The following is a 22,711-nucleotide window of genomic DNA, read 5'->3' as shown; positions in this document are numbered from 1 at the left end:
TGACTCACTTGTGTAAACAAAGTGAGTCTATGTTTTAGCCCGGTGTTTGGTGTTCGATTGTCTGTGTGTGTGTGTGTGTGTGGTAAACTTTAACATTGACATTTTCTCTGCAAATACTTTGTCAGTTGACACCAAATTAGGTATAAAAATAGGAAAAATTCAGTTCTTTCCAGTCATCTTGTTTAAAACAATATTGCACCTCTGGGATGGGCACAAAAGAATTAAAAAATGAAGCCTAATTATATGCAAACTGCATTTACTGTTATATTTATATTTTTTGTATTCTCTAAACTTGGCACTTTGATCTGATATTCTGACAAAACAACAAGAGCAGTCATTGTTATCATTTTTTGTTCAAACAGGAACTTCTTTTGCTAAGCATGGAAGCATGCTAGTTGACACATAAGGTTACAGAATGATGTGCATATAGTGCTCAGATCAGACATGCTAGTTGACACACAATGTTAAAGTATGTTACACTGCTACATAGTGATGTGCCTAATATTCAGATCAGACACGGGAACATAGTGTCTCTGTGGATATTGCTGGTTGATACAATGTGGCATATATGTTGATTGCTCAAGTACAAAGCAGAAAGTTGTCAGCAGCAAGTGCTTTTTCATTGTATGCTTTCATTAATGTGCACGACTGAGGTGTGATTTCTGTTTGTTATCCTTTGTTCTGCTAACACCACACTGGAGCAATGACACTGCATTGTCTGCCCTGCTGTCTGCTGTGTCTGTCTGTATAGCCAGTCCTTAATACTGTCATAGTCTCTCTTCTTACAACTAATGACCTCTTTTTTTTTGTAAATGAGATACCAAGTTGTATTTGGGAATCATTATGGTTATTCTGTTGATTTTGTTTTTTTTATGATGTTTGCTAATGTAAAGTTTACTCTGAGTTGACAGCTTTCAAGATTGTCAAAGAAAATGTTAAAGAAAATGTTTCATTGGTTATTTGGGTGAGTTTGATTTTCTGAGGTTTAGTTCACTGAGTATCAAAAACCAAACTTTAAAATATATACATTTTTTGGGAAGGTTTTATCCTGTGTAGAAATGTAGAAAACATGAAAAACATGTGTCATGTATTTCTTTCAGTTTAATGTAGAACAATTCAACAACTGTTCATGTGCAATACATAGAGATGTTTATTCAAACAATTTTTTTAGTTTACATCTCTGCAGATTAGACTAGTTTTCAAACTAAATATTAGATGGCATGGAGAGTAATTCAGCTAGACAAATGGAGAAATCACATTATTTTTCATTATTTTAATGTATTTTATTGAGTCTTTTGAAATTTTGTTTTTAATGCATTTCACCCTTGATTTACGTAAATTAAAACATTTGTGTGTATGTGTATGCGTGTGTGTATGTGCCTTTTCCTGTGAATCAATTTTTTGTGCATGTTGACATACCTGTATGTGGGTTCATGCACACATGTGTGCGTGGGTACACATGTGGCTGTGTGTGACTGGCCTGTATCTGTGTGCTGTGCTCAGTGTCTCCATATGAGTCGGGCATTGTGGAGAAGGAACCAACCCCACGCATGAAGCGCGGCCTGACGCTGATGTGCAAAATCATGCAGAACATCGCCAACCATCTGCTCTTCACCAAGGAGATGCACATGATGGCCTTCAATGACTTCCTCAAAGCCAACTTTGAGAACGGTCGTAGGTCAGTGCCAGATGCTTGAGCCTGTGCTTTGAGAGAGAAGGGGAGGAGAGAGATGATGGCTTGAAATGAATTTGACCTGAAAAGTTGCTTTGTGTTTTGTTGCATGGTGTTGTTTTGGAGGTGTTGGTTAGAATACAGAAATAGTTAACATTCCCTTCCTCTTGAGCCAGCTGACAGGGTTGTACAGCAACAGTGTCCACTGTCCATATTAAAAGATACTGGTTTATAATATAATTGTGATCAGTTCATTACTGTGTTGAAGAAAAATGTTTCTGAATTATTTTAGACTGCAGTAAATCATAAAGATATGTTTGTGGACTGTGAGAGGCTGCATTCTCAAAAGATCTTCATATATTTTTGGATATATAGAACTTGTTGTTCCAAGCAGGACCTATCAATCTGTCAATTACTGTGTTGTCTGAGACGCATGGTGTACAGAACTTCACCTTCAGGCTAGTCATAAGAAAACAATTCTTAAAATAACTATGAGCTACTGGAGTTGATAAGTACTAGCAAGAATTGAAAACCTGTTTTTAAGAGAAAGGAGTCAACAAGAAATGGCCAGACAGTGTGATATGCATTGCAGCCAGTGTTACCTTGTCACTGCAGGTTCTTCACGGAGATTGCCTCAGACTGTGAGACCCTGGATGCTGGCAACCATAACCTGTCCTTCATCAACGATGCCAATGTCCTGGCCCTGCACCGCCTCCTGTGGAACAACCAGGAGAAGATCGGCGACTACTTGTCTAGTAGCAGGTATTGCCCCCACCCCCACCCCTCCCTCCACCTGCCCCCTCACCTTGCCCCCCACTCCACACCCTATGATCTTCCATTGCATCTTTCTGCCCTCTGCATCATGCTGTGGCTGATCCTGTCATCAGTTCCACCCCCCTTAGATCAGTAGGTAGTTCTTCAATAGGAGTGGCACTTTTTTTCCTTTTATATATATATATATAGAGAGAGAGAGAGATGTATTTTTTTAATAACAAACTCAAGTGGCTGTTTTCCCATCTTGTACTAACTGTGTGTGCTCATCACCCCAGTGCTGTTCTCACTGACTGCCATGTTGCTGTTTGTTCTGCAGCGGACAAGGTAGGTGGAGTGTACTTCTTGAAAACGGTACACACGTTTTGTCTCATTCCATCTCGACAGAATTTTTCTTATGGTTATGGAGACTTTGTATGCTATGTATGGGTGACATTTGTCACAGTACTTAAAAAGTTCTGACTGTGAAAGGCTCATCTGTCACCAGAACAGATGTTTATTATTCAATGAACAGTACAGTCTCAAACATTTCCAAAGAAAGGTTCTTACCATGACTTCTTTAAACATAACTGACATCTACATTTCATCCACATAGAAAGTTATGGTGATGCTATTGACAAGCAAAGTAGATTTATTGCCTGTGGCACAGCTACACACTCATTAAGGGGCTGATTTCTTGGCCAACCTTGCACACAGTTGCTTGAAAGTACTTTTCTTTCTTATAATATTGAATCATCTGTGAAAGGTGTCTGCTCAACCCATTTTTGTTTTGTCATTATCTTGCAATTAATTTGTGGGATCTATTTTATTTGAAATACATGACATTCGTTTGTTCACCTACCATTTTCCATGTCTGTCTGAAGTGCTAGTGTATTGCTAAGGTAACAGAAATCAGATTTCTCTGAGTCTTGATCTGTTCCCAATGAGAGTGTGTGACACAAAGCATGGTCACGGTGTGTGGTCACCGTCACTTGTGCAGTTCTCACATGGTCCTGGATCAGTTGATACACTGTGTCTGCATCAGTTGATACACTGGTCATGGCCCTTGTCATAGTGGTGACTGCTTACACTGTTATAGAATTCTCTAGCAGTGTGGTCTGTGCTTTTCTTCAGCTTGTGCAGCACATCTCAGGGAATGGCAGAGACAAAGAAGCATGATAGTAACACTTGTCAAACGTAGAGTTGTACCCTTATTTTTTTCTGTTTATTTCTGTGCTTCATAAGCTTCGGTTCCTTTTGTTCTTTGATTTCGTTCTTTGCTAAGTGAGATCTGTGTCACAGTTTCAGATCACTTTTACAAAGCATGAGGTGGTATCACCTCATTGCATTTAAATGTGAACTCTTCTTTTTCTATCAGATGGATGCAGTGATTTTGCTACATGATTGTGTTTTCTGTATCTGTCTTCCTGTCTGTCTGTATTTCCTACTTGTTTGAACCTGTCTGTTCCTTTTCTCTTGGCTTTTACTTGTCATTCTTTCCACCTGTTTCTTTTTTTGTTTTTCTTTTCCTGTGTGCCTCTTGTTTTTAGCAGATTCTTTAATATATTAGCTTTGAAAGTAATGTACATAACAAAGATTTTGGCCCTGAAGTCTTTTCTGTTTAAAAAAAAAAAAAAAGGGGGGCGGGGGGGTACCTTACATCTATCCCAAATCCATGCTAATACTTATGGGGTGATTAATTTTCTGCACTCTCTACTCTCATGGTAATTTTCTGTACCACAGCTTTGAGAGTAATTTGCATTTCATGTGCTGGTCACAGTAATTGCGAAGTTGAATTGCTGATATCAATATTCAGACACATGTGATTGATGAATATTCAACAGAACAATGTAATTCAAATGAAATGAGAAGTTGATATGTGATTCGTTTAAAGTTGTCATTTTCCGCACTGCTTTGAGATCAGTGTCATTCACTGAGTTCAGGAATAGCTGACGTATGTCGTCTGGAATGTGTTCATTTGTCACTGGAAGATCTGGAACTGATGATGTAGAACATCTTGTGTAGACAGTATCTCAGAAATAGCAAACTTCAGCTTGCTTTTTATTCATTTGAAAAAAAAAGAAGTTTTTATTTATTTATTTTTGTAATGGGCTGAAAGGCGTTTGGTGCAAAGGGTGATTGGAAAAGTAGGTATTGTTTGTTCATTTTGTTTGTACCCACCTCTTATCATGCATGGGGTTTTATTTCATATTTGTTTTCAGTTGACAGTAATTCAAGTGAAATAAAGCCAAGAGAAGAAAAAATATTTATCTATTGATGATGACTGTATTTCAAGAGAAATGAATATTTGTATGAACTATAATCAGCAATTTATTATTGCAGTTTTGCCTCTGTGTTGTGGTGTGTGTTTTATGTGTGTTGAACTTCAGTGTGTGGTTTGTGTGATGTCACATGATGACAGTGACATAGGCACATGACAGCAGCACTTCTTGACTGGGACCCTCTGTCATGAGGGGAGGAGATGCTGGACGAGAATGTGTCACAGGCGCTTACCTTTTTTGTTCCATTGCTGGCAGTGTACTGTTCTTTCTGCAGTGAGCTCAATCTGCCGATTGCTAACAGCACGTGCCTGTGTCTCCTTTCTCCTTTTCTAGTCTGGAGGTACACACCGAGAATTTCCTGTGTGAGGCGGCTGAAGGGGCCCAACGCCTGTATGTATGCCTCCAACTAATCTTCAGTTCTCTCCCCTCCCTCTGTGCTTCTTTGCTGACCTGTTTCATGCTGTTATCTCCCATTGTATTGATGGTGGTGGTAGAGTGGTGTGCTCTTGTTGTCTGTATTTCTCCACCCTTTTACTCTGATGGTGCTGTGTGTGTGTTTTTTCGGTGTGTTTTCTTGTGTTTTTTTTGTGAAGTGGAGTGTTGTGTTCTTTGCTGTGTGGCTTAGGTGTGGGAAATTGAAGATAGGTGCTAGGAGCAGGTGATGTGCTTTTCTGTCTGCTTCCTATTTAGAGGACTGGGATGCTACTATGGCATGTTGATCTGTGGCTTGTTTTCATTATTCCCCAACTTAAGGTTAAACTGTGTTCATGTATATTGCGTACTGCTACTGAGAATGTGTTTGAATGTGTGTGTGTGTGTTTGAGAGAGAGAGAGAGAGAGGGTGTGTGTGTGTGTGTGTTTGCATGTGCGCACAAGAGAGACAAAGATCGATTTTGCAGCCCTTGTCATCAGTGTAACTTGAACTGATCGGTTCATAAATTCACAATTTTAAGTCTTTGTTAGGTTCCATAGATTGAGGAATGTGTCTCCTCTTGTTTTCTTCTACTGACTGTTTATTCACGTTATTGTGTTATTCACTTCATTCAACTCCCATTGTTAGTGAATGTTTCTATGATGCTCTTTTAAAAAAAAAAAAAAAATTATTACTTTTCATGACAAGATGGCGTGGAGAGCCTTGGCCAAAGGAATGATTCAGCGCTTATAGCTGTTAGAGGCGTTTGATTGGCTAAGAGCGGGCCAGACTAAGAGGGGCGTCTTTTCACTGTTAGCCGCGCGAAATTTGGCCAAACAGAGCAAACCATAGGCCTAGTTTGCATCAGTTTGACATGGTAAGTATATGTAAACACCAAACATGGAGTATAATACAAACTCCTCCTTTTTGTCATAAACCACTGCAACCTTCAGATTGGATTTATGTTTTCCTCTGTATGACTTATATTACAGATTAATGACTATGAATGAGATGCTTTTTGTTCCATTTGATAGCCAGTTGTTGTAGACTAACTAAACAGAATGAATGTGGACTTTTTGTGGGAATGAAGTCAGTTGCTAGCTGTTCCTGTCAATCAACAAGGCAAAAATAATTACCGGTATGTTGTATGGGTGTGTTTGGGTGTTACAATTGGGAAGCCACACCACTTTTGTGTGTGTGTAAATAGTCAGTTTTCACAAGCTCCTGAACCAGATGACAATAATTTGAAGACTGTTGAAAATAATCAGTCAGTTTGATCTAGGCTAACATCAGTTCAGGTAGATGCATCATAATGAATGTTTGAAATTTCAGGCTTCCTATGCAGTCATCTTCTCAAAGGGTCAAGGTCATAGGAGAGATAAATTCTACTAGTGTGAACATCAGTTTCTGCCCTTTTTCCTCCCACTTAACGAATTGTGACATGTTTTATACAAATGGATATTGAATGTAAAATTATACTATAAATTATTCAACTGTTCAGGCCTAAACTTTTGTCAAAAGATCACATTGTTTAAGTTTTTTTTAATACACATTTTTATCATTTCTCTAAAACTATTTAAATGACTTTGTGAAACTAGACAAATAGGTGTAGGTCTGAGTACAGCCGAGTGGTTAAAGCGCTGGACTTTCAATCTGAGGGTCCCGGGTTCGAATCTCGGTGCACCTGGTGGGTAAAGGGTGGAGATTTTTCCGATCTCCCAGGTCAACATACGTGCAGACCTGCTAGTGCCTGAACCCCCTTCGTGTGTATGCGCACTCAGAAGATCAAATACGCACGTTAAAGATCCTGTAATCCATGTCAGCGTTCGGTGGGTTATGGAAACAAGAATATACCCAGCATGCACACCCCCGAAAACGGAGTATGGCTGCCTACATGGCGGGGTAAATAAAAACGGTCATACACGTAAAATGTTACATGTCTGTCTGAGTGTGTATGCGTGTGCGTCTGAAATGTGATTGAATGACACAGGAAACGAATGATGAGCGCCCAGTGGCAGCCGTCAGTCGGCTCTACCCAGGTAGGCAGCCTGTGGTGCAAAAGTCCCCGTGTATGTAAAGCGCTTAGAGCTTGGTCTCTGACCGAGGATAGGCGCTATATAAGTATTCACATCAATCAATCAATCTGTCAGGTGAAACTCTGTCTGGTTGATATCCTTTGAGTTTTGTTTATGTTTTGTTTATGTTATTTGAACATAGACATGATGTTAAAGTACAGTTCTTTGTACATTTGTTTCTCTGTTTTTGCTTTTTATTTATTTGTTTGTTTATTTTTTGCTTTTGATGTTGGCTTTCTATTGAGCTTGCTTTCTTTTTCTTCTTCTTCTTCTCTGTTTTTCACTTTGTGAACCTTGCATTATGTATCTGCCACAGTGTGCTTTGATTCACTTTTCTCATTGCAGTGTGTGCTGTTTTCACAAAGGAAACCTGATTATTTCCAGGATAACCCAAAATGGAAATTAATGGTGCAAAAACAAGAAAAAATACAGACACGTGTGGAACTCTTAATAGTTTTGTTTTGTTTTTTTGTATAGTCCAGATATAAGATTAGCTGCGGGTACACTACCAGAGGATGAGAAGTAGACTGTTAACTGTAGTGTATGTTCAGTTGGGAAATTTCCACTAAGCTTTTTATCCCTGATACAACACAGTGAAAACACACAAAGATGAAATAAGAATAGTTTCCATTGCCACTTTTCTTATTCACTGGCATGCTCTGACCTTCACCTTGTATGGAGTGATGGCCTAGAGGTAACGCGTCCGCCTAGGAAGGGAGAGAATCTGAGCACGCTGGTTCGAATCACGGCTCAGCCGCTGATATTTTCTCCCCCTTCACTAGACCTTGAGTGGTGGTCTGGTCGTTAGTCATTTGGATGAGATGATAAACCGAGGTCCCGTGTGCAGCATGCACTTAGCACACGTAAAAGAACCCACGGCAACAAAAGGGTTGTTTGTGGCAAAATTCTGTAGAAAAATCCACTTTGAAAGGAAAAATAAATATTAAAAAAAACTGCACGCAGGAAAAATACAAAAAAAATGGGGGGTGGCACTGTAGTATAGCGACACGCTCTCCCTGGGGAGAGCAGCCCAAATTTCACACAGAGAAATCTGTTGTGATAAAAAGAAATACAAATACAAATATCTCATTGGACAGTCATCTACTTTTGCTTAATTCACTTGAGAGTTGAACATGTTCAACTCATGACAAAAAATGGAGCACAACTGTAAGGGCCGATCCAGGAAGGGTGCCACTTAAAGTGATTCTGTCAGCGTCAGAAAACAAGCACTGTTTAAAGAGACTCGGTCTGACATTGGGTTAATGAACATTGTAGCAGGGGAGCATTTGGTCAAAATGTGCATTAGACGATGTGATTTACATTACCCCCCCAAAAATAATAACAAGGTTTTTGTTATTATCAGCCATTGTTGTTGCGTGCACTTTTTGTAGGGGGGGACATTTTTCTCATACAATGGCATTATTGTCTTGTGCGCTTGCATTTGATTTATTTATAACATGGAATATGGAGCACCCACTGACTAACACAGTTTTATTTCTATCGTGTACGGAGTTGTTACTTTTGGATAACATGGGAAGGTGTTCAAACTTAATATGTACAAGCAGAAATAATCACCCTTAGTTTTTCTCTAGTTTCTTTAAATAGTATTTTGAATGTGTTCATAGTTGAAATTGTATTCCTGCTGTTCAAACTTAGAGCACTTTACTTTGGTTAATTATTGAGATAATTGAGGTAGACTGACATTTTGTGTTTGAATGAATTTGAGAGAGAGAAAGAGAGAGAATTAACTAACTGGATGTGGCTGTGGTAGGTTACTACTGTGGTAGTATTATTGAAAGTGTTAATTCTGCATTGCTATTCATAGCTTCTTTTTTTCTCTTCTTTTTTTAAACTAAATTAAAGTTCAGTCTCATGACAATTAATCAGAATGATTGTTCATATGTGTGCCCATTGGACTGAGTGATATAATCAAGTTATACCAGTCTGGTGGATTGACTTCATAGGTCTGACATAATTGAAATCAAGTTTTGTCTGTTGGGAGTATACATTTAGTTGAAACAGATCATCTGAAGTGTCAGACAGCTTTAGTGAACTAGAATGATGGGACTTGGGCTTTGTTGTGGCCATGAGTGTAAACCCTTCTAACAAGCTTTTCTTTCTTTCTGTGTTTCTGTCTGTTCATTAGTCTGTCCACCCAGCCTTAACAGTGCTTAAGTATTTTAGTCTCTCTTATATAAGTGATAGAAGTATTGAACCTTCCTGTTGTGCTCATGTGTATCATCCGTAAACATTGACTGTAACTTTTGTGTGTTGATTTTAATTAACTCAGCTTTATCTTTTCTTATTATGCCCAGTCTTTAAGAATGTGCCTTTTTACTTTCAGTGCAGTTTATATTTCGTCTTTCAGTTTGTCTGTGTGTCTCTTTCATTTCTTCTTTTTCCACCATATTTGTGTATATGCATATTCTGTAGGGCAATCAAGATTCATGAAGGACATTGAATAATGTGTTACTCCTTTTATGAAGACCATGATGGACCCAGTCCTGTTCTGTATTTTACTGATAATCATTTTGTCATACAAAAGCATAAATAACCTTCATTCATTCATTTGCTTGTACTTATTTGTTTCTTGTATTTATTCTTCCATTGACTGATTTACTTGTTGAAAAGATGTGTGTGTGTGTGTGTGTGTATATATATATATATATATATATATATATATATATATATATATATTTTTTTTTTTTTTTTTTTTTTTAACCTCTTGACTGCGCTGTTGACGTACGGCGTATGTCATGAAATGTCGCTCACCAGTGCTGTATTGACGTGCACCGTATTTCATGTTACAACGTTCTATGTTTCAAGTCCCGCATTACAGAAAATGCAGTCTGCTAACCATTAAATTAGCTCCCCTGAGAGCTCTTTATCTCCTGAGTTCCATAAGCTAAAATTATTCATGGGAGTGTCATATTTATGGTGGAAGTTTTGCAAGTTTATACAAAGCTCAAGTTGTGTTTGCAAAGCCATGTCTGAACGCAGACAAACCCCAACACTTGCACTAATATTGAAAGAAATCTTTCGCAATGCAAACAGTAAAGATGAAGATTGTGGAATGAATGAGATAGAACTGCGTGAAGTTGATGCCGAAGACGCTGATTTTGACATGGAGGGGGGTGGGAGGTGCAGTTGCTTGACGAAACTGAAGACAGACAAGCTCAGCTGATTCAAGATGCAGGTGTGTGTTTACGAGGTTTGTTTATTATTTGCTTTCTGTTTGTTGTAACAATGAACATGACTGCATTGTGTGTGTTTTGAATGTGTTCGCTGTCATCAGTCACTGATCCGTGTGTGAGAGTGAGAGTCACATATGTACTGTGTGTGACCATCACAGCCCAAGGAGGCGTGGATTGCTGGCTGGTTCATCATTGATGACAGCATGTGTCGCTCACCAAGAGCTTTCTGTGTATTCGTTTCCGAGTGTGTATTGGTTTGTTGTTGTTCAGTGTTTTTGTTTTGTGTGTGTGTATGTGAGAGAGAGAGAGAGAGAGAGTGGGGGAAGGGGGGTGGGGGGGGGGGGAGATGTTTATAAAACTGAAATCAGAGAAAGATAGACAGAATTGTATGCCTAAATTACTTTGTAAATGCAACACTTGTTTGTGTGTGTTGTCATTTTGTTTTGTATGAGAAAGAGAGAATGAAGGGGGTGTGGCATACCATGAACCAGTTTGAGTGTGTGTGTGTGTTTGGGGGGTTTGGGATGGGGTAGGTGTGAGTGTGTTTCTATTTCAGCTTCTGAAAACAATCAGAAATAAAATGGTGCCATTTCATGATCTTTTTATATGGGAAAAAACACACAAAAAAACCACTCCCAAAACCCAGCAGACTTAGCCTTTTATGCAATGTGTTTCATGTATGCAGCATGGTGATCATCATGATGTTCATCCTGGACCATCTGGAATTGACAGTTTGCCACAAACCTACAGCTGAAGACCAGCAGCAGCAAGACCAAAGGGCAGTAAACAAGCCTCCAGCAATTCTGGATTACAACAAAAACATGGGTGCCATGCACCATAATAACCAACAGCTACAGCCTTACGATGCCACAAGGAAAACCCTGAATGGTACAAATAGCTGTGTGTGTATTTTCAACAAATTGCCATGCTGAATGCACACATCCTCTACAAAAAAGCAGGCAACAGCAGTACACTCCTGTACTGACAGAAGGATGTAATTAGTGTCATGATTTTTGGTGACCAAGACCAAGACACTGCTAAAGACGACCACGCTGTTTGTCTTGTGTGGTTGACACTTCATTGATGTCATCCCACCTACCCCACAGAAGTCCTGGCTACAAAGGAGGTGCAGAGTCTGCTGGAAGAAAGGACAAAGAAAGGATGTTAGGTTCTACTGCCCGGACTGCCCCAGCAAACCAGCACTGTGTTTGAAGACTGTTTCTGCAAGTACCACACACAGCGTTTTTACTGGCGATAGATCCTGGGTGAGTACACCCTTTTCATTCTTTGTATGGACTGTGTTGGAGTCTTATGCACCTGGACACTGTTGCTCAGCCTTGACAGTGTGTGTGGTTGATCACAACAGTCACAAGAAAGACTGGTTCATAACCTGGTTGATATTGTAGCACCTACATGATGAAATGACAGTCCCAATTTTTGTATTAATGCATTTTATGGAATGTTTCTGTCAGATTGACTCATTATTTGAACATGTAAGTATTAAAAACAAAATCTTGGTTCATTTTTCTTTCATTTGATATATACTTTTATGCACTTATCTTCAGTAGTTTTTGAAATATAAGCAAATTAAAATCATTGGCGTGTTTTTCTTGTTTTTCTGAAAATTTTCTCAGCATAGGCTATAGCAAAATGTACTAGCAGTGAAGGGGTTAATATCATAAACAGGAAAAGATATATTTTGTTCCCTTTTTTTCTTTTTTTTTTCTTTTTCTTTTTTTGTTGTTGTTGTTGTTGAGATATTGATAATGACATTTCTAAGCAGATAAAGATGTGTAATAATTTTGCATTGTGACACTTAGTGGTATAGCAATTTGACAGTGTAGGACTAGGTAGTGATGTCAGTTTGGGACTAAGCAATATGATAATTTTACAATATAAAACTAGGTATTATGACAAATTTACAGTGTAGAACCAAGTTGTTTGTTTTTTTAAATTTACAATGTAGGAATGATTAGTATTATAATTAGACAATGTAGGCCTAAGTAGTGTTCGAATCTGACAGTATAGGGCTTAGTAGTATGATGATTGTACAGTGTAAAGATGAATAGTGTTCTAATTTTACAATGTTGGATTTAACATCAAAATTTAACACTTTAGGTTAATTTTACAGTGTAGGACTAAGTAATGTAATTATCTTACAGTGTGTGGTTCGTCCGTCAGGATCGACGAGGACCATCTGGTCATCCTGGGGGTGGGTGGGTTGGGCTCTGTGGGTGCGCAGATGACTGGTCAGGCCAAGGTTCTGAGGCAGTGTGGACAGGAGATAGTGGCGGCTGTCGGGGACTTGCTGGCACTGCTTTTCCTGGCCTGTCTGCGTTGCTCTGCTGCAGCGATTCTGTTGGCCTCACAGGATTTGGCGCCTTTGTGGACAGCTGAACGCCACTTTGGTCTGTCCATTGCATTCAGCTCCCATGTGTCGTGGCTGATGTTGAAGGCCTTCAGAGAAGCTTTCAGAGCGTCTTTGAAGCGCTTCTTTTGGCCTCCATGGGAGCGCTTGCCATGTTGGAGTTCACCGTACAGCAGTTTCTTGGGGAGCCGGTGGTCTGGCATGCAAACTACATGGCCTGTCCAGCGCAGCTGGGCCTGCATCAAGATGGTGTAGATGCTGGGCAAGTTTGCACGAGTGAGCACCTCTGTGTCAGGGATCTTCTCTTGCCACTTTATGCCGAGAAGTTTTCTGAGGCTGGTGGTGTGGAAGTGGTTCCGCTTTTTGGCGTGGCGTTTGTAGACCGTCCATGATTCACATCCATAGAGCAGTGTGGTGAGAACTGTGGCCTTGTATACTTTGAGCTTTGTCTCCATGGTGATGCCTCTCCTGTTCCAAACGTTCTTATGGAGTCTGCCGAAGGCAGCGCTGGCTTTGGCGAGTCTGGCATTCACCTCGTCGTCGATGACAACTGTGCAAGAGAGTGTACTGCCCAGGTATGTGAACTTGTCCACCGCGTTCAGTTGTTGCCCGTTGATGAAGATGTTTGGTTCAACGTAAGGCTTTCCTGGAGCTGGCTGGTGCATCACCTCAGTCTTCTTTGTGCTGATTGTGAGGCCAGAGTTGTCACAGGCAGCAGAGAACTTGTCGACACTGTGTTGCATGTCAGCTTCGGAGGCAGCATTGAGAGCGCAGTCATCAGCAAACAGGAAGTCGTTGACGGTGTCTGTCCTCACCTTGGTTTTTGCTTGAAGCCTCCTGAGGTTAAAGAGTGAGCCATCTGTGCATTACCTGATGCCAATGAAGGAGAAAATTCTCAAACGCTGGGCTGAGCACTTCAACAGTGTCTTAAATCGCCCTTCCTCCATAAATGATGAAGCCATAGACCATCTCCCACAAGTCCCCATCAACGAAGCACTGGACGATCCGCCAACACTTCTTGAGACCCAGAAAGCAATCCGTCTGCTATCCAGTGGGAAAGCACCTGGCTCAGACTCCATACCAGCAGAGGTCTACAAGGATGGAGGCACTGTGCTGACTGAGAAGCTCCATCAGCTGTACTCACTCATGTGGAAAGAAGAGACGATGCCCCAGGATTTCAAAGATGCATCTGTCATTCACTTGTACAAGCGAAAGGGGAACCGGCAAGCTTGTGATAACCATCGGGGCATTTCCTTGCTCTCCATCGCAGGATACTTGCCAGGATCCTACTAAACTGCCTCACAGCACACCTTGACCAAGGTCATTTGCCTGAGAGCCAATGTGGATTCCGGAAAGAGCGCAGAACCACCGACATGGTGTTTGCTGCAAGGCAGCTGCAAGAGAAATGTCAGGAGCAAAATGCTGATCTGTTCTCCACCTATGTCGACCTCACTAAAGCCTTCGACACCGTGAGTAGAGAGGGACTGTGGAAGATCATGGCCAAGTACGGATGCCCTCGGAAATTTATTTCCTTGGTCAGCCAATTCCATGAAGGCATGCAGGCTCAAGTCCAGGACAATGGTGAAACATCTGCTCCTTTTCCAGTCACAAATGGTGTCAAGCAAGGCTGCGTCCTGGCTCCAACACTGTTCAGCCTCATGTTCTCTGCAATGCTTACTGATGCCTTCAGAGATGGTGATGTTGGAATCGGCTTAAAGTACCGAACAGATGGCAAGCTGTTTAACCTCAGAAGGCATCAAGCAAAAACGAAGGTCATGACAGACATCATCACATCATCAGAGACTTTTTGTTTGCTGATGATTGTGCCCTCAACGCTGGATCTGAAGCTGACATGCAACTCAGCGTCGACAAGTTTGCCACTGCCAGCAGGAACTTCGGCCTTACCATCAGCACGAGGAAAACTGAAGTTCTCCATCAGCCAGCACCAGGGAAACCCCACGTTGAGCCCAACATCACAGTCAACGGTCAGAGACTCAGTGCGGTGGAGCAGTTCACATACCTTGGCAGCACACTGTCACGAAATGCGACCATCGACGATGAAGTGAACGTCAGGATTGCAAGAGCAAGCGCAACTTTTGGTAGACTCTATGCAAATGTCTGGAACAGAAGAGGCATTGGTCTTGAGACCAAACTAAAGGTCTACAGAGCAGTAGTTCTCCCCACACTACTGTATGCCTGTGAAACTTGTGTACCAATGACATGCCAAGAAGCTGAACCACTTCCACACAACATGCCTAAGGAAGCTACTGAACATCAAGTGGCAAGACAGGACCCCAGACACGGAGGTGCTTGCAAAAGCCACCCTTCCCAGCATCTTCACCATCCTGATGCAGTCCCAGCTTCGCTGGGCTGGACACGTGGCGCGCATGCCAGACCATCGGCTGCCCAAAAGGCCCTTCTATGGTGAGCTGCAACAAGGGAAGAGATCACACGGAGGTCAGAAGAAGCGCTTCAGAGATACTCTGAAAGTCTCTCTGAAAGCATTTGATATCAACCCTGACTCCTGGGAGGAATCTGCAGTGGACCGTGACAAATGGCGCGCTGCTGTGCACAAAGGTGCCAAGTTGTGCGAGGCCAACAGGACTGCTGCAGCTGTTCAGAAGAGGCAGGCCAGAAAGTCACGGGCAAACAAGCTCCTTGGCAATGATATGCCTGTCTTTGTCTGCCCCAACTGTCAGCGAACATTTCGTGCGCAGATTGGACTATTCAGCCATCTGCGCACTCACAGATAGATTCATGAGCATCCCCCCCCCCCCCCCACCACCACCACCCTGCCCCCATCCCCCAGCTGGAGGACAACGATGGTCATCATCGATCTCGATGGACACACACCTCTTGATGCCAATGCCTACGTCAGCGTCTCTGAAGGCATCTGTCAGCATGGCTGAAAACATGAGACTGAACAGGGTGGGGGCAAGAACACACCCTTGCTTGACTCCGTTGGAGACAGGGAATGGTTCTGAAGTCTCTCCGTTGTCTTGGACTCGGCCCAGCATCTCATCGTGAAGTTGCCGTATGATGGTGATGAACTTTCTGGGACACCCGTACTTCGCCATGATTCACCAAAGGCCATCTCTGCTAACAGTATCGAAGGCCTTGGTCAGATCGACATAGGTGGAGTAAAGGTTGGCGTTCTGTTCCTGGCACTTCTCCTGGAGCTGCCTGACAGCAAACACCATGTCGATAGTCCCGCGTTCTTTCCGGAAGCCACACTGGCTCTCTGGTAGGAGACCTTGCTCAAGGTGCGCTATGAGACGGTTGAGTAGCACTCTGGCCAGAGTCTTGCCTGCGACGGACAGCAGGGATATTCCACGATGGTTGTCACAGGCCTGACGATTTCCTTTGCACTTGTACAGGTGTATGATGGAAGCGTCTTTGAAGTCCTGTGGAACTGCCTCATGCTGCCAGATGAGCTGGAACAGCTGATGAAGCTTCTCAGTCAGTGCCATACCACCTTCTTTGTAGACCTCAGCTAGAATGGAGTCTGAGACAGGGGCTTATCTTACAGTGTAGAAGTGAGGACAAAGTGCTGTAATAATTTTACAATACAGGAATAAGTTGTGTGTCACATTCACTGTTCCTCATCAGCTTATCTTTGGCATTGATTGCAGTCTCATTCTCACATGAGAGACACATGTATAAAATCCAGAATAAACAACTTTATTATTAATTTAGTAAGTATTTAACCAACAAGAACACACAAATTGCATCAAAATAATGCTTATTTGTAAGTGATAGATTTAGCACCAAAACAAATTTACACCATGAACTCTACTTATATTCAACATTGATACAGATGTCAAGTATCCAAAATAAAGAAAAAATTGTTATTGTGGTGGTCGATATTTTTGTAATGTCACAACACAAGTTTCACTCCAGTGAAAGTTCACAACTTGCAGGAACCGTCACATACGTCAAGCTGAAGAGACCTAAGCATCACACAAATGCCAAAGAGAAAATGAAGACGAAAAACAATTCTACCACAGTAACAAACACAATGCCCCATCCAGCAGTCACCCCCCTTAACGAATGACAAAACATCTTCCTGGCTGACAGTCACTCTCCTCTCCTACCATCTCTGCTGATCTCCCTCCATCTCCAGTCGATCACACCACAAACCATCTCCAGCATATTCCTCTTTGCTTCCACCTCCAGCCAATCATGTCAAGTACCATCTTCATCACACTGAAATAATCAAACATTGAAACACTCGCCCCCAACCACCTGTTTACACTCACAACCAACCCACCACCACAGCAGAAGAAAAAAAGGTCAAGATTAATTCTGTCATCCTCAGATACTGGTATTTACATCCAATTATATCTTCAAACAAGTGTCAGTCAAATTTTTGCTTTCATTAAAAATAGCATTTTCCTTGAAATCAAAACCTTAAATCCATTGCAAAAAAGAACATATCGGCTTGATCACAAGAAACAAGTTTTACATTACTCAACAACACCAAATCTTGGAAAAGTAAATTGATATTGTCTAGCACCATTTAATCTTATTTCCAATTCAATTAATGATGATTGATTCATAAATGATCGGCTTTCAACCCATGCACACTACATGTTTTCCGCAGATTAAATTGTGGCATTGTGTAATAACTTTACAGTGTAAGACTAATAGCATTCTAAATGTATAGTGTAAGCCTAAATAGTATAATTTTACTCTGTAGGACCAAGTAGTATTACAATGTTACACTGTTGGCACAAGTTCTATAATGATTTTATATTTATGGTGTAGGACTAAGCTGTGAAGTGAATCATTAACAGCCACCATGGCAAAGTGGTTAACATCATGGTCATATGCCCAGTGAGGCTATGTGTTTGAACCCCATCAATAGCATGTTGTTATGGGAACATTTGACTTAATTCCCTGCTTCCTATCTGAAGTCGTATGGCTGGGTTTGAATAGAAAGACTGATTATTCAAAGGACAAAGCTTGGTGTGGATATGTGTGGGGGGTTGAGGAAGGACAGCAAAGATGTATTGTTCATCACTGGTCACTATGACAATGAATTTGCTTTGACTTTATTATGAATACAGCTGTCGAAGTCACAGGTGCCATAAGTTCTTTGTGATTATAAAAAATCAGCTTTTTCTGATGATGTGCAGGAAAGCTGTACTTGATTTGTGTATTTGAACTTAAATGTTATCAAGTGATATATTTTTGTATTATTGCTGTAAGTCTGCTGTGGTCATGTGTGCTAGTGTTCGTGGTCTTGTAAGGGAATACTTGTGTGCAAAGTCACCTTGGTTCATTTGTATCATTTTCCAGCTACATTTTTGTTTTTCAATTATGTACTTTTTGTATCTTTTTTTTTTAATTTCGTTTATTTATTTATTACTGTTGACTTATTGCTATTAATGAGGAAAATGTCTAAACAGTTTTTACTTTGTATGACTTTGGTTTGAACTGAATCAGCAGCAGATGGTACCATCACTCGACATAAATGACAGTGTTGTAGAAGCTAGATGCTAAATGTGTATAACATGTCTTGGTAACATCACGCAAGTCTTGCTGCTCTTAATAGCAGTGAGCTGAGCTGATGACTTTTTACATTGTTTTGTGACATAGATTAGGTAGATGTGGTTGAAGATGGAGTGTCACCAGAGCTGGCAGTTGTACTTTCACTTCACCATTTTCTTTCTTTTCGGTATGTGGCAGTGCAATCCTTTTTTTTTTCTTTTTTTTTTTTAAAATTCTGATTTTGTTGACTGAATTTCCAAGGTCTGGGGAAGAAAACATGAATGTGTTTGCTCAGTGCATGGTTAGGAAAAAAAAAAAAGTATATTGTTAATTGAATTCGAGGTTAATCTGACATTAAAGTCCAGAGCAGAAACATTTGGGTATTTGGTTTACACAGTTTGGCAACACATTATAGCAGATTTGGATCTCTATGTGTTTGGTAGCTTGAGAAAGATTCTGACTGTTCTTATTGTCCATAGAAGCCTGTATTTTTATCCCCATCATCAGTGTTGTTACAGATAGTGAGATACAGATATATATTGTTTTTTATGTTAGAGTTGCTCTGTGTATTTATTAATTCATTTATTTCAGCCAACATGTGAGTGTCTTGCATGTTCTGCAGAGCTGAGTCCTTAGAATGGTAGAGAATTCTTGTAAAGAAGAGACTTTACCCATGCATTTCCTTTTACTCTGTACAGAAATTTGATATAAATGCATTGGAGGATAGTCATCAGCATCTGAATATTTGTGATGTTCTGTATACTTACATAATTTGAAATTCACACACCCTTTGACACACAACAGCTCACACACATTCTAAGCTTCACAAACTGCTGTGGTGAGAATGGAGAGAACAAACGCATGAATCAGTGTCAGTATGTCTGCATTGTCACTTTGTCACATATCTGACCTCACTGTTACCTGGGCAGTGGTATACATTATGATCCACAGATAGTGTGTGCTTGCGGGTGCTCATGTACATGCACATAAGCATGTGTATATGTCCCAAGATATAAAAATTAGACTATACAGCACAAGCCATAGGGGCTCACTGCATGATGGGGGACATGCACAAATAGAAATTTACAAATTTGTCAAAGCCCCAGTGATGCTTTCTGGAAGAAAAGGGAACACTTGTGTGATGAAAATTTAGTACCTCAAATAACATGAAGCTTCTCACAGACACATAACAACCCAGTGAATGGAGAAGAAGAAAATTTGAATAGAATACTGGACAGGAAATAACATGGTTTTCTGTTTTTGTTTGGTTGGTTTGGGTTTTTTTTTTTTACATGTAAAACCATGGCCAGAAAATGATCAGGTGGTACATGCATTTCTGTGGTGCATGCATTTCTGTACACACACACACACACACACACACACGCACACACTTTCTCTCTCTCTCTCTCTCTCTCACACACACACACACACACACACACACACACACACACAAAGACACACACATAATCACACACAGTGTGTGGGACAGGTGCTTGCAGCATGACTTCAAATGCATGTCAGCTGCATGTTGGCTTGAGGCACTATGTTGATAATGGCCACGTTGATGAGGTGAGAAACAGGACAGTGACAGTGTACACTCCACAGACACTGTTCTTCCTCAGCAAGAAGACTGTGAAATAAAAAGAGGTGATCTGCAAAATGCCCTTTCTCCTTGCACCCCTACAAAGAAGAACTGTTTTCCACACTCTTGTCTCATCTTGATACTGTACAGTGTAAAAAAAAAAAAAAAAAAAAAAAAAAAAAACCATTTGGGAATGAATCCCACATCTGCATAAGCCCTTTGTTACAGTTAGCCACAGTGCATGGTGGTAATGTGAACTTTGACCCTTCTGTAAGAGTAATATCCTCTCTCTCTCTCTCTCTCTCTGCCCCCTGCCCCCCCCCCCCCCCCCCCCCCCCTCCCCACCTTTTCCCCCCAAGACTCATCATTTGTTTTTAAAGATAGTCATTGTCTCTTTGAAGGGGTAAGCTTGAATAGGTAATATGTTTCATATTTTCTTAAATGCTTTCCTTGATATTCATTCAGTTAATAATGTTGACATCCAGAAAACATTTTATATGGCTGTTCGTTAATTCATTCTGGGAATGCTCTTTCTGATATAATTTTATAAGTAATCTTTGAAGAGAAACTGAACAATAATGGATAGTATTTTCATTTGAAGCTGACAAAAGTAACAGTAATTTCTTAACAGATGATCTTCAGTTGAAATGAAATTCATTTTGCTTTTATTTGTCTTGTATTTTTTGTATATAATGACTTTAGAAAGAGATTTTTTTGCTATAAAGTATTAAAGCAGATCAGATCAGTAGTGTTTAGATTAATGTTACTCATACCAGCAAAAAATGTTGATTTTGCAGTTTGTCTCCATAAATCATTTGTAAGGCTAAGATAATTTCCATTGAATTACAGAACAATAACCATGCAAAGTGTAAGTTTGGATGTCCATAACTGTGAAAATTGGGGAAAAATGCATGTAAATGTGAAATATGTTGCTTGTTATTTAAGGTCAACCCTTCAGATTTGGATATTTGAATTATTTGAGTTTTTGTACATGTGTGCATATGTCTGTGCATGTGTGTGTTTACACGTCATTCAGTGAGTGTTTAAAATTACCTCCATACTGATGAATATATACATATGTACACATGCTGTTTGTGTGTGTGTGTGTGCTAAATAGCCGGTTGTAGTATTTGACACAGAACGGTATAGTGTGATAGTTTTGACAGCATGTTTGTTATACACATAGGCAGGTTTCTATTTTAGATTGTGTTAGTGGATTATTGCAGAATTGTGGCATTTGGGTGATGCATCATCAGATTGTATCATACTTTTTTTTCTTAATCTTTTATATATCTCTATGAACTTCAGGTTTGCCTGTTGGCATGGAGTTTTTTAGGGACACTACAAGCCGTGCATTCCTTCATTCATAAATGATAGTTATACTCTGTCTCTTATGTGACATCTGTCTTGTTTGTAGGCATCTCTCTCTCTCTCCTCTCCTCTTTTCTCTCCCCCCCCCCCCCCCCCCCGCCCCCCTTCTCTCTCCCCTTTCTCTCTCTCCCTCTCTCCAGCCCCCCCCCCCCCCCCCTCTGTCCATTCTTACTGGGTCATTTCTTGCTTTATATTATTTACATTTTATATCATGGCATTATTTATAAATTAGGTTGTCATAGTTTTTGTGATCTTGGATAAAGCAACCTGATTGTACCACAGGCAAGTTGTTGAGAAGGAAGGCGTTCTGGTCATTAACACCAACTGGTGAGTGATAGAGGTTTGTGTGATGATCAGAAAAGTTTCTGCCATGCCTGAAGTGGCCACATCTTGTGATGATGACAGGGACCACAAGGCAGTAGGGCGCAGACCTTTTGACAAAATGGCCACCCTCCTGGCATACCTTGGACCTCCAGAACACCGGCCACTGGACTCCCAGTAAGTACTGACTGCTCTCTCTGTACACTCTGTCTGTTCCCTCTGTCTTCCCGTGGTGACCTGCTGTTGGAATCAAGGTTCACTCCACTTTTGAAAGGATGTGACAAGTAACAATAGCACCATTTACCATTTGTGACTTAACAAGGAATGATATCAATTGTCAAATGATTTGGCAAACAATCATAGGAACATTTGGCAGATATTTGTTGCATTCATCGAATGTTCCAGTAGATAAAGCAGCATTTGTCCATTGACTCAGTGGATACTTGCAGCATTTGTCTCGTGATATTATAGATACTTGCAGCATTTGTCCAGTGACCAGATAGATATTTGCAGCATTTGTTCAATTGTACAATAGGTATTTGCAGCATTTGTCCAGTGATACAATAGGTATTTGCAGCATTTGTCCAATTATACAATAGATATTTACAGCATTTGTCCAGTGATACAATAGAAGTTTGCTCAGTGATAAAACAGATATTTGCAATATTTGAAATAACATAAAAAAAAATAGAAACAGCAACTTTTCTCACTTGAGATGCTACTACAGACAGCTGCCCTGTTTTTGACAAATGTGCCGTTCCTGTGCACATGTTCCCCAACTCCCTCTATGTGGTGTGTATATGTGTGATGAAAGAGAAAGGAAAATATAGACAAAAGGGATGATGTGGTGTGTGGTAAGAAGAGATATTATGTACATTTTTATTTTTTCACAAATTATTTCCACTCACAGAACAAAGCAGATTGACCTGTGTAGGAACGCTGTGATTCTGCTTTTTATTTTGAATGTAAAATACACAAGTACAGATTGTGTTGCATGTATAATGTATGTATGTAGTAAACATTTATCAATACCATTGATACAAAGTTATATGAAAACCAGGCACTGTTAGTCTGCATCACGTCTCTTAAGGTGGCCATGTAAGTAGCAAACACTGCATTATTTGTCATTTATCATTACAGATACCTGCAGGTGTCATGTATATACCAAACATACATCAGCACCATTCATTG

General features: G+C 40.4%; 1 protein-coding gene across 12 annotated transcripts in view; it reads left to right on the top strand.

Annotated features, from left to right (window-relative positions):
• Positions 1-22,711, top strand: part of LOC143288455 (neurofibromin-like) — a 278,699-nt gene that overhangs the window by 162,832 nt on the left and 93,156 nt on the right. For 9 of the 12 annotated variants that reach the window (XM_076596958.1, XM_076596964.1, XM_076596963.1 and 6 more), the window contains 4 exons: positions 1,504-1,678; positions 2,288-2,434; positions 5,038-5,094; positions 21,605-21,697. In XM_076596958.1, the coding sequence (XP_076453073.1) occupies positions 1,504-1,678; positions 2,288-2,434; positions 5,038-5,094; positions 21,605-21,697 (472 nt within the window). The remainder of the gene's footprint in view (positions 1-1,503; positions 1,679-2,287; positions 2,435-5,037; positions 5,095-21,604; positions 21,698-22,711) is intronic. The other 3 variants (XM_076596968.1, XM_076596966.1, XM_076596965.1) reach the window with 1 other exon arrangement.

The sequence above is a fragment of the Babylonia areolata genome, chromosome 12 (genome assembly GCF_041734735.1).
Source record: "Babylonia areolata isolate BAREFJ2019XMU chromosome 12, ASM4173473v1, whole genome shotgun sequence".
Lineage (NCBI taxonomy): Eukaryota > Metazoa > Mollusca > Gastropoda > Neogastropoda > Buccinidae > Babylonia > Babylonia areolata.
This window is presented reverse-complemented; position numbering and strand designations above follow the sequence as displayed.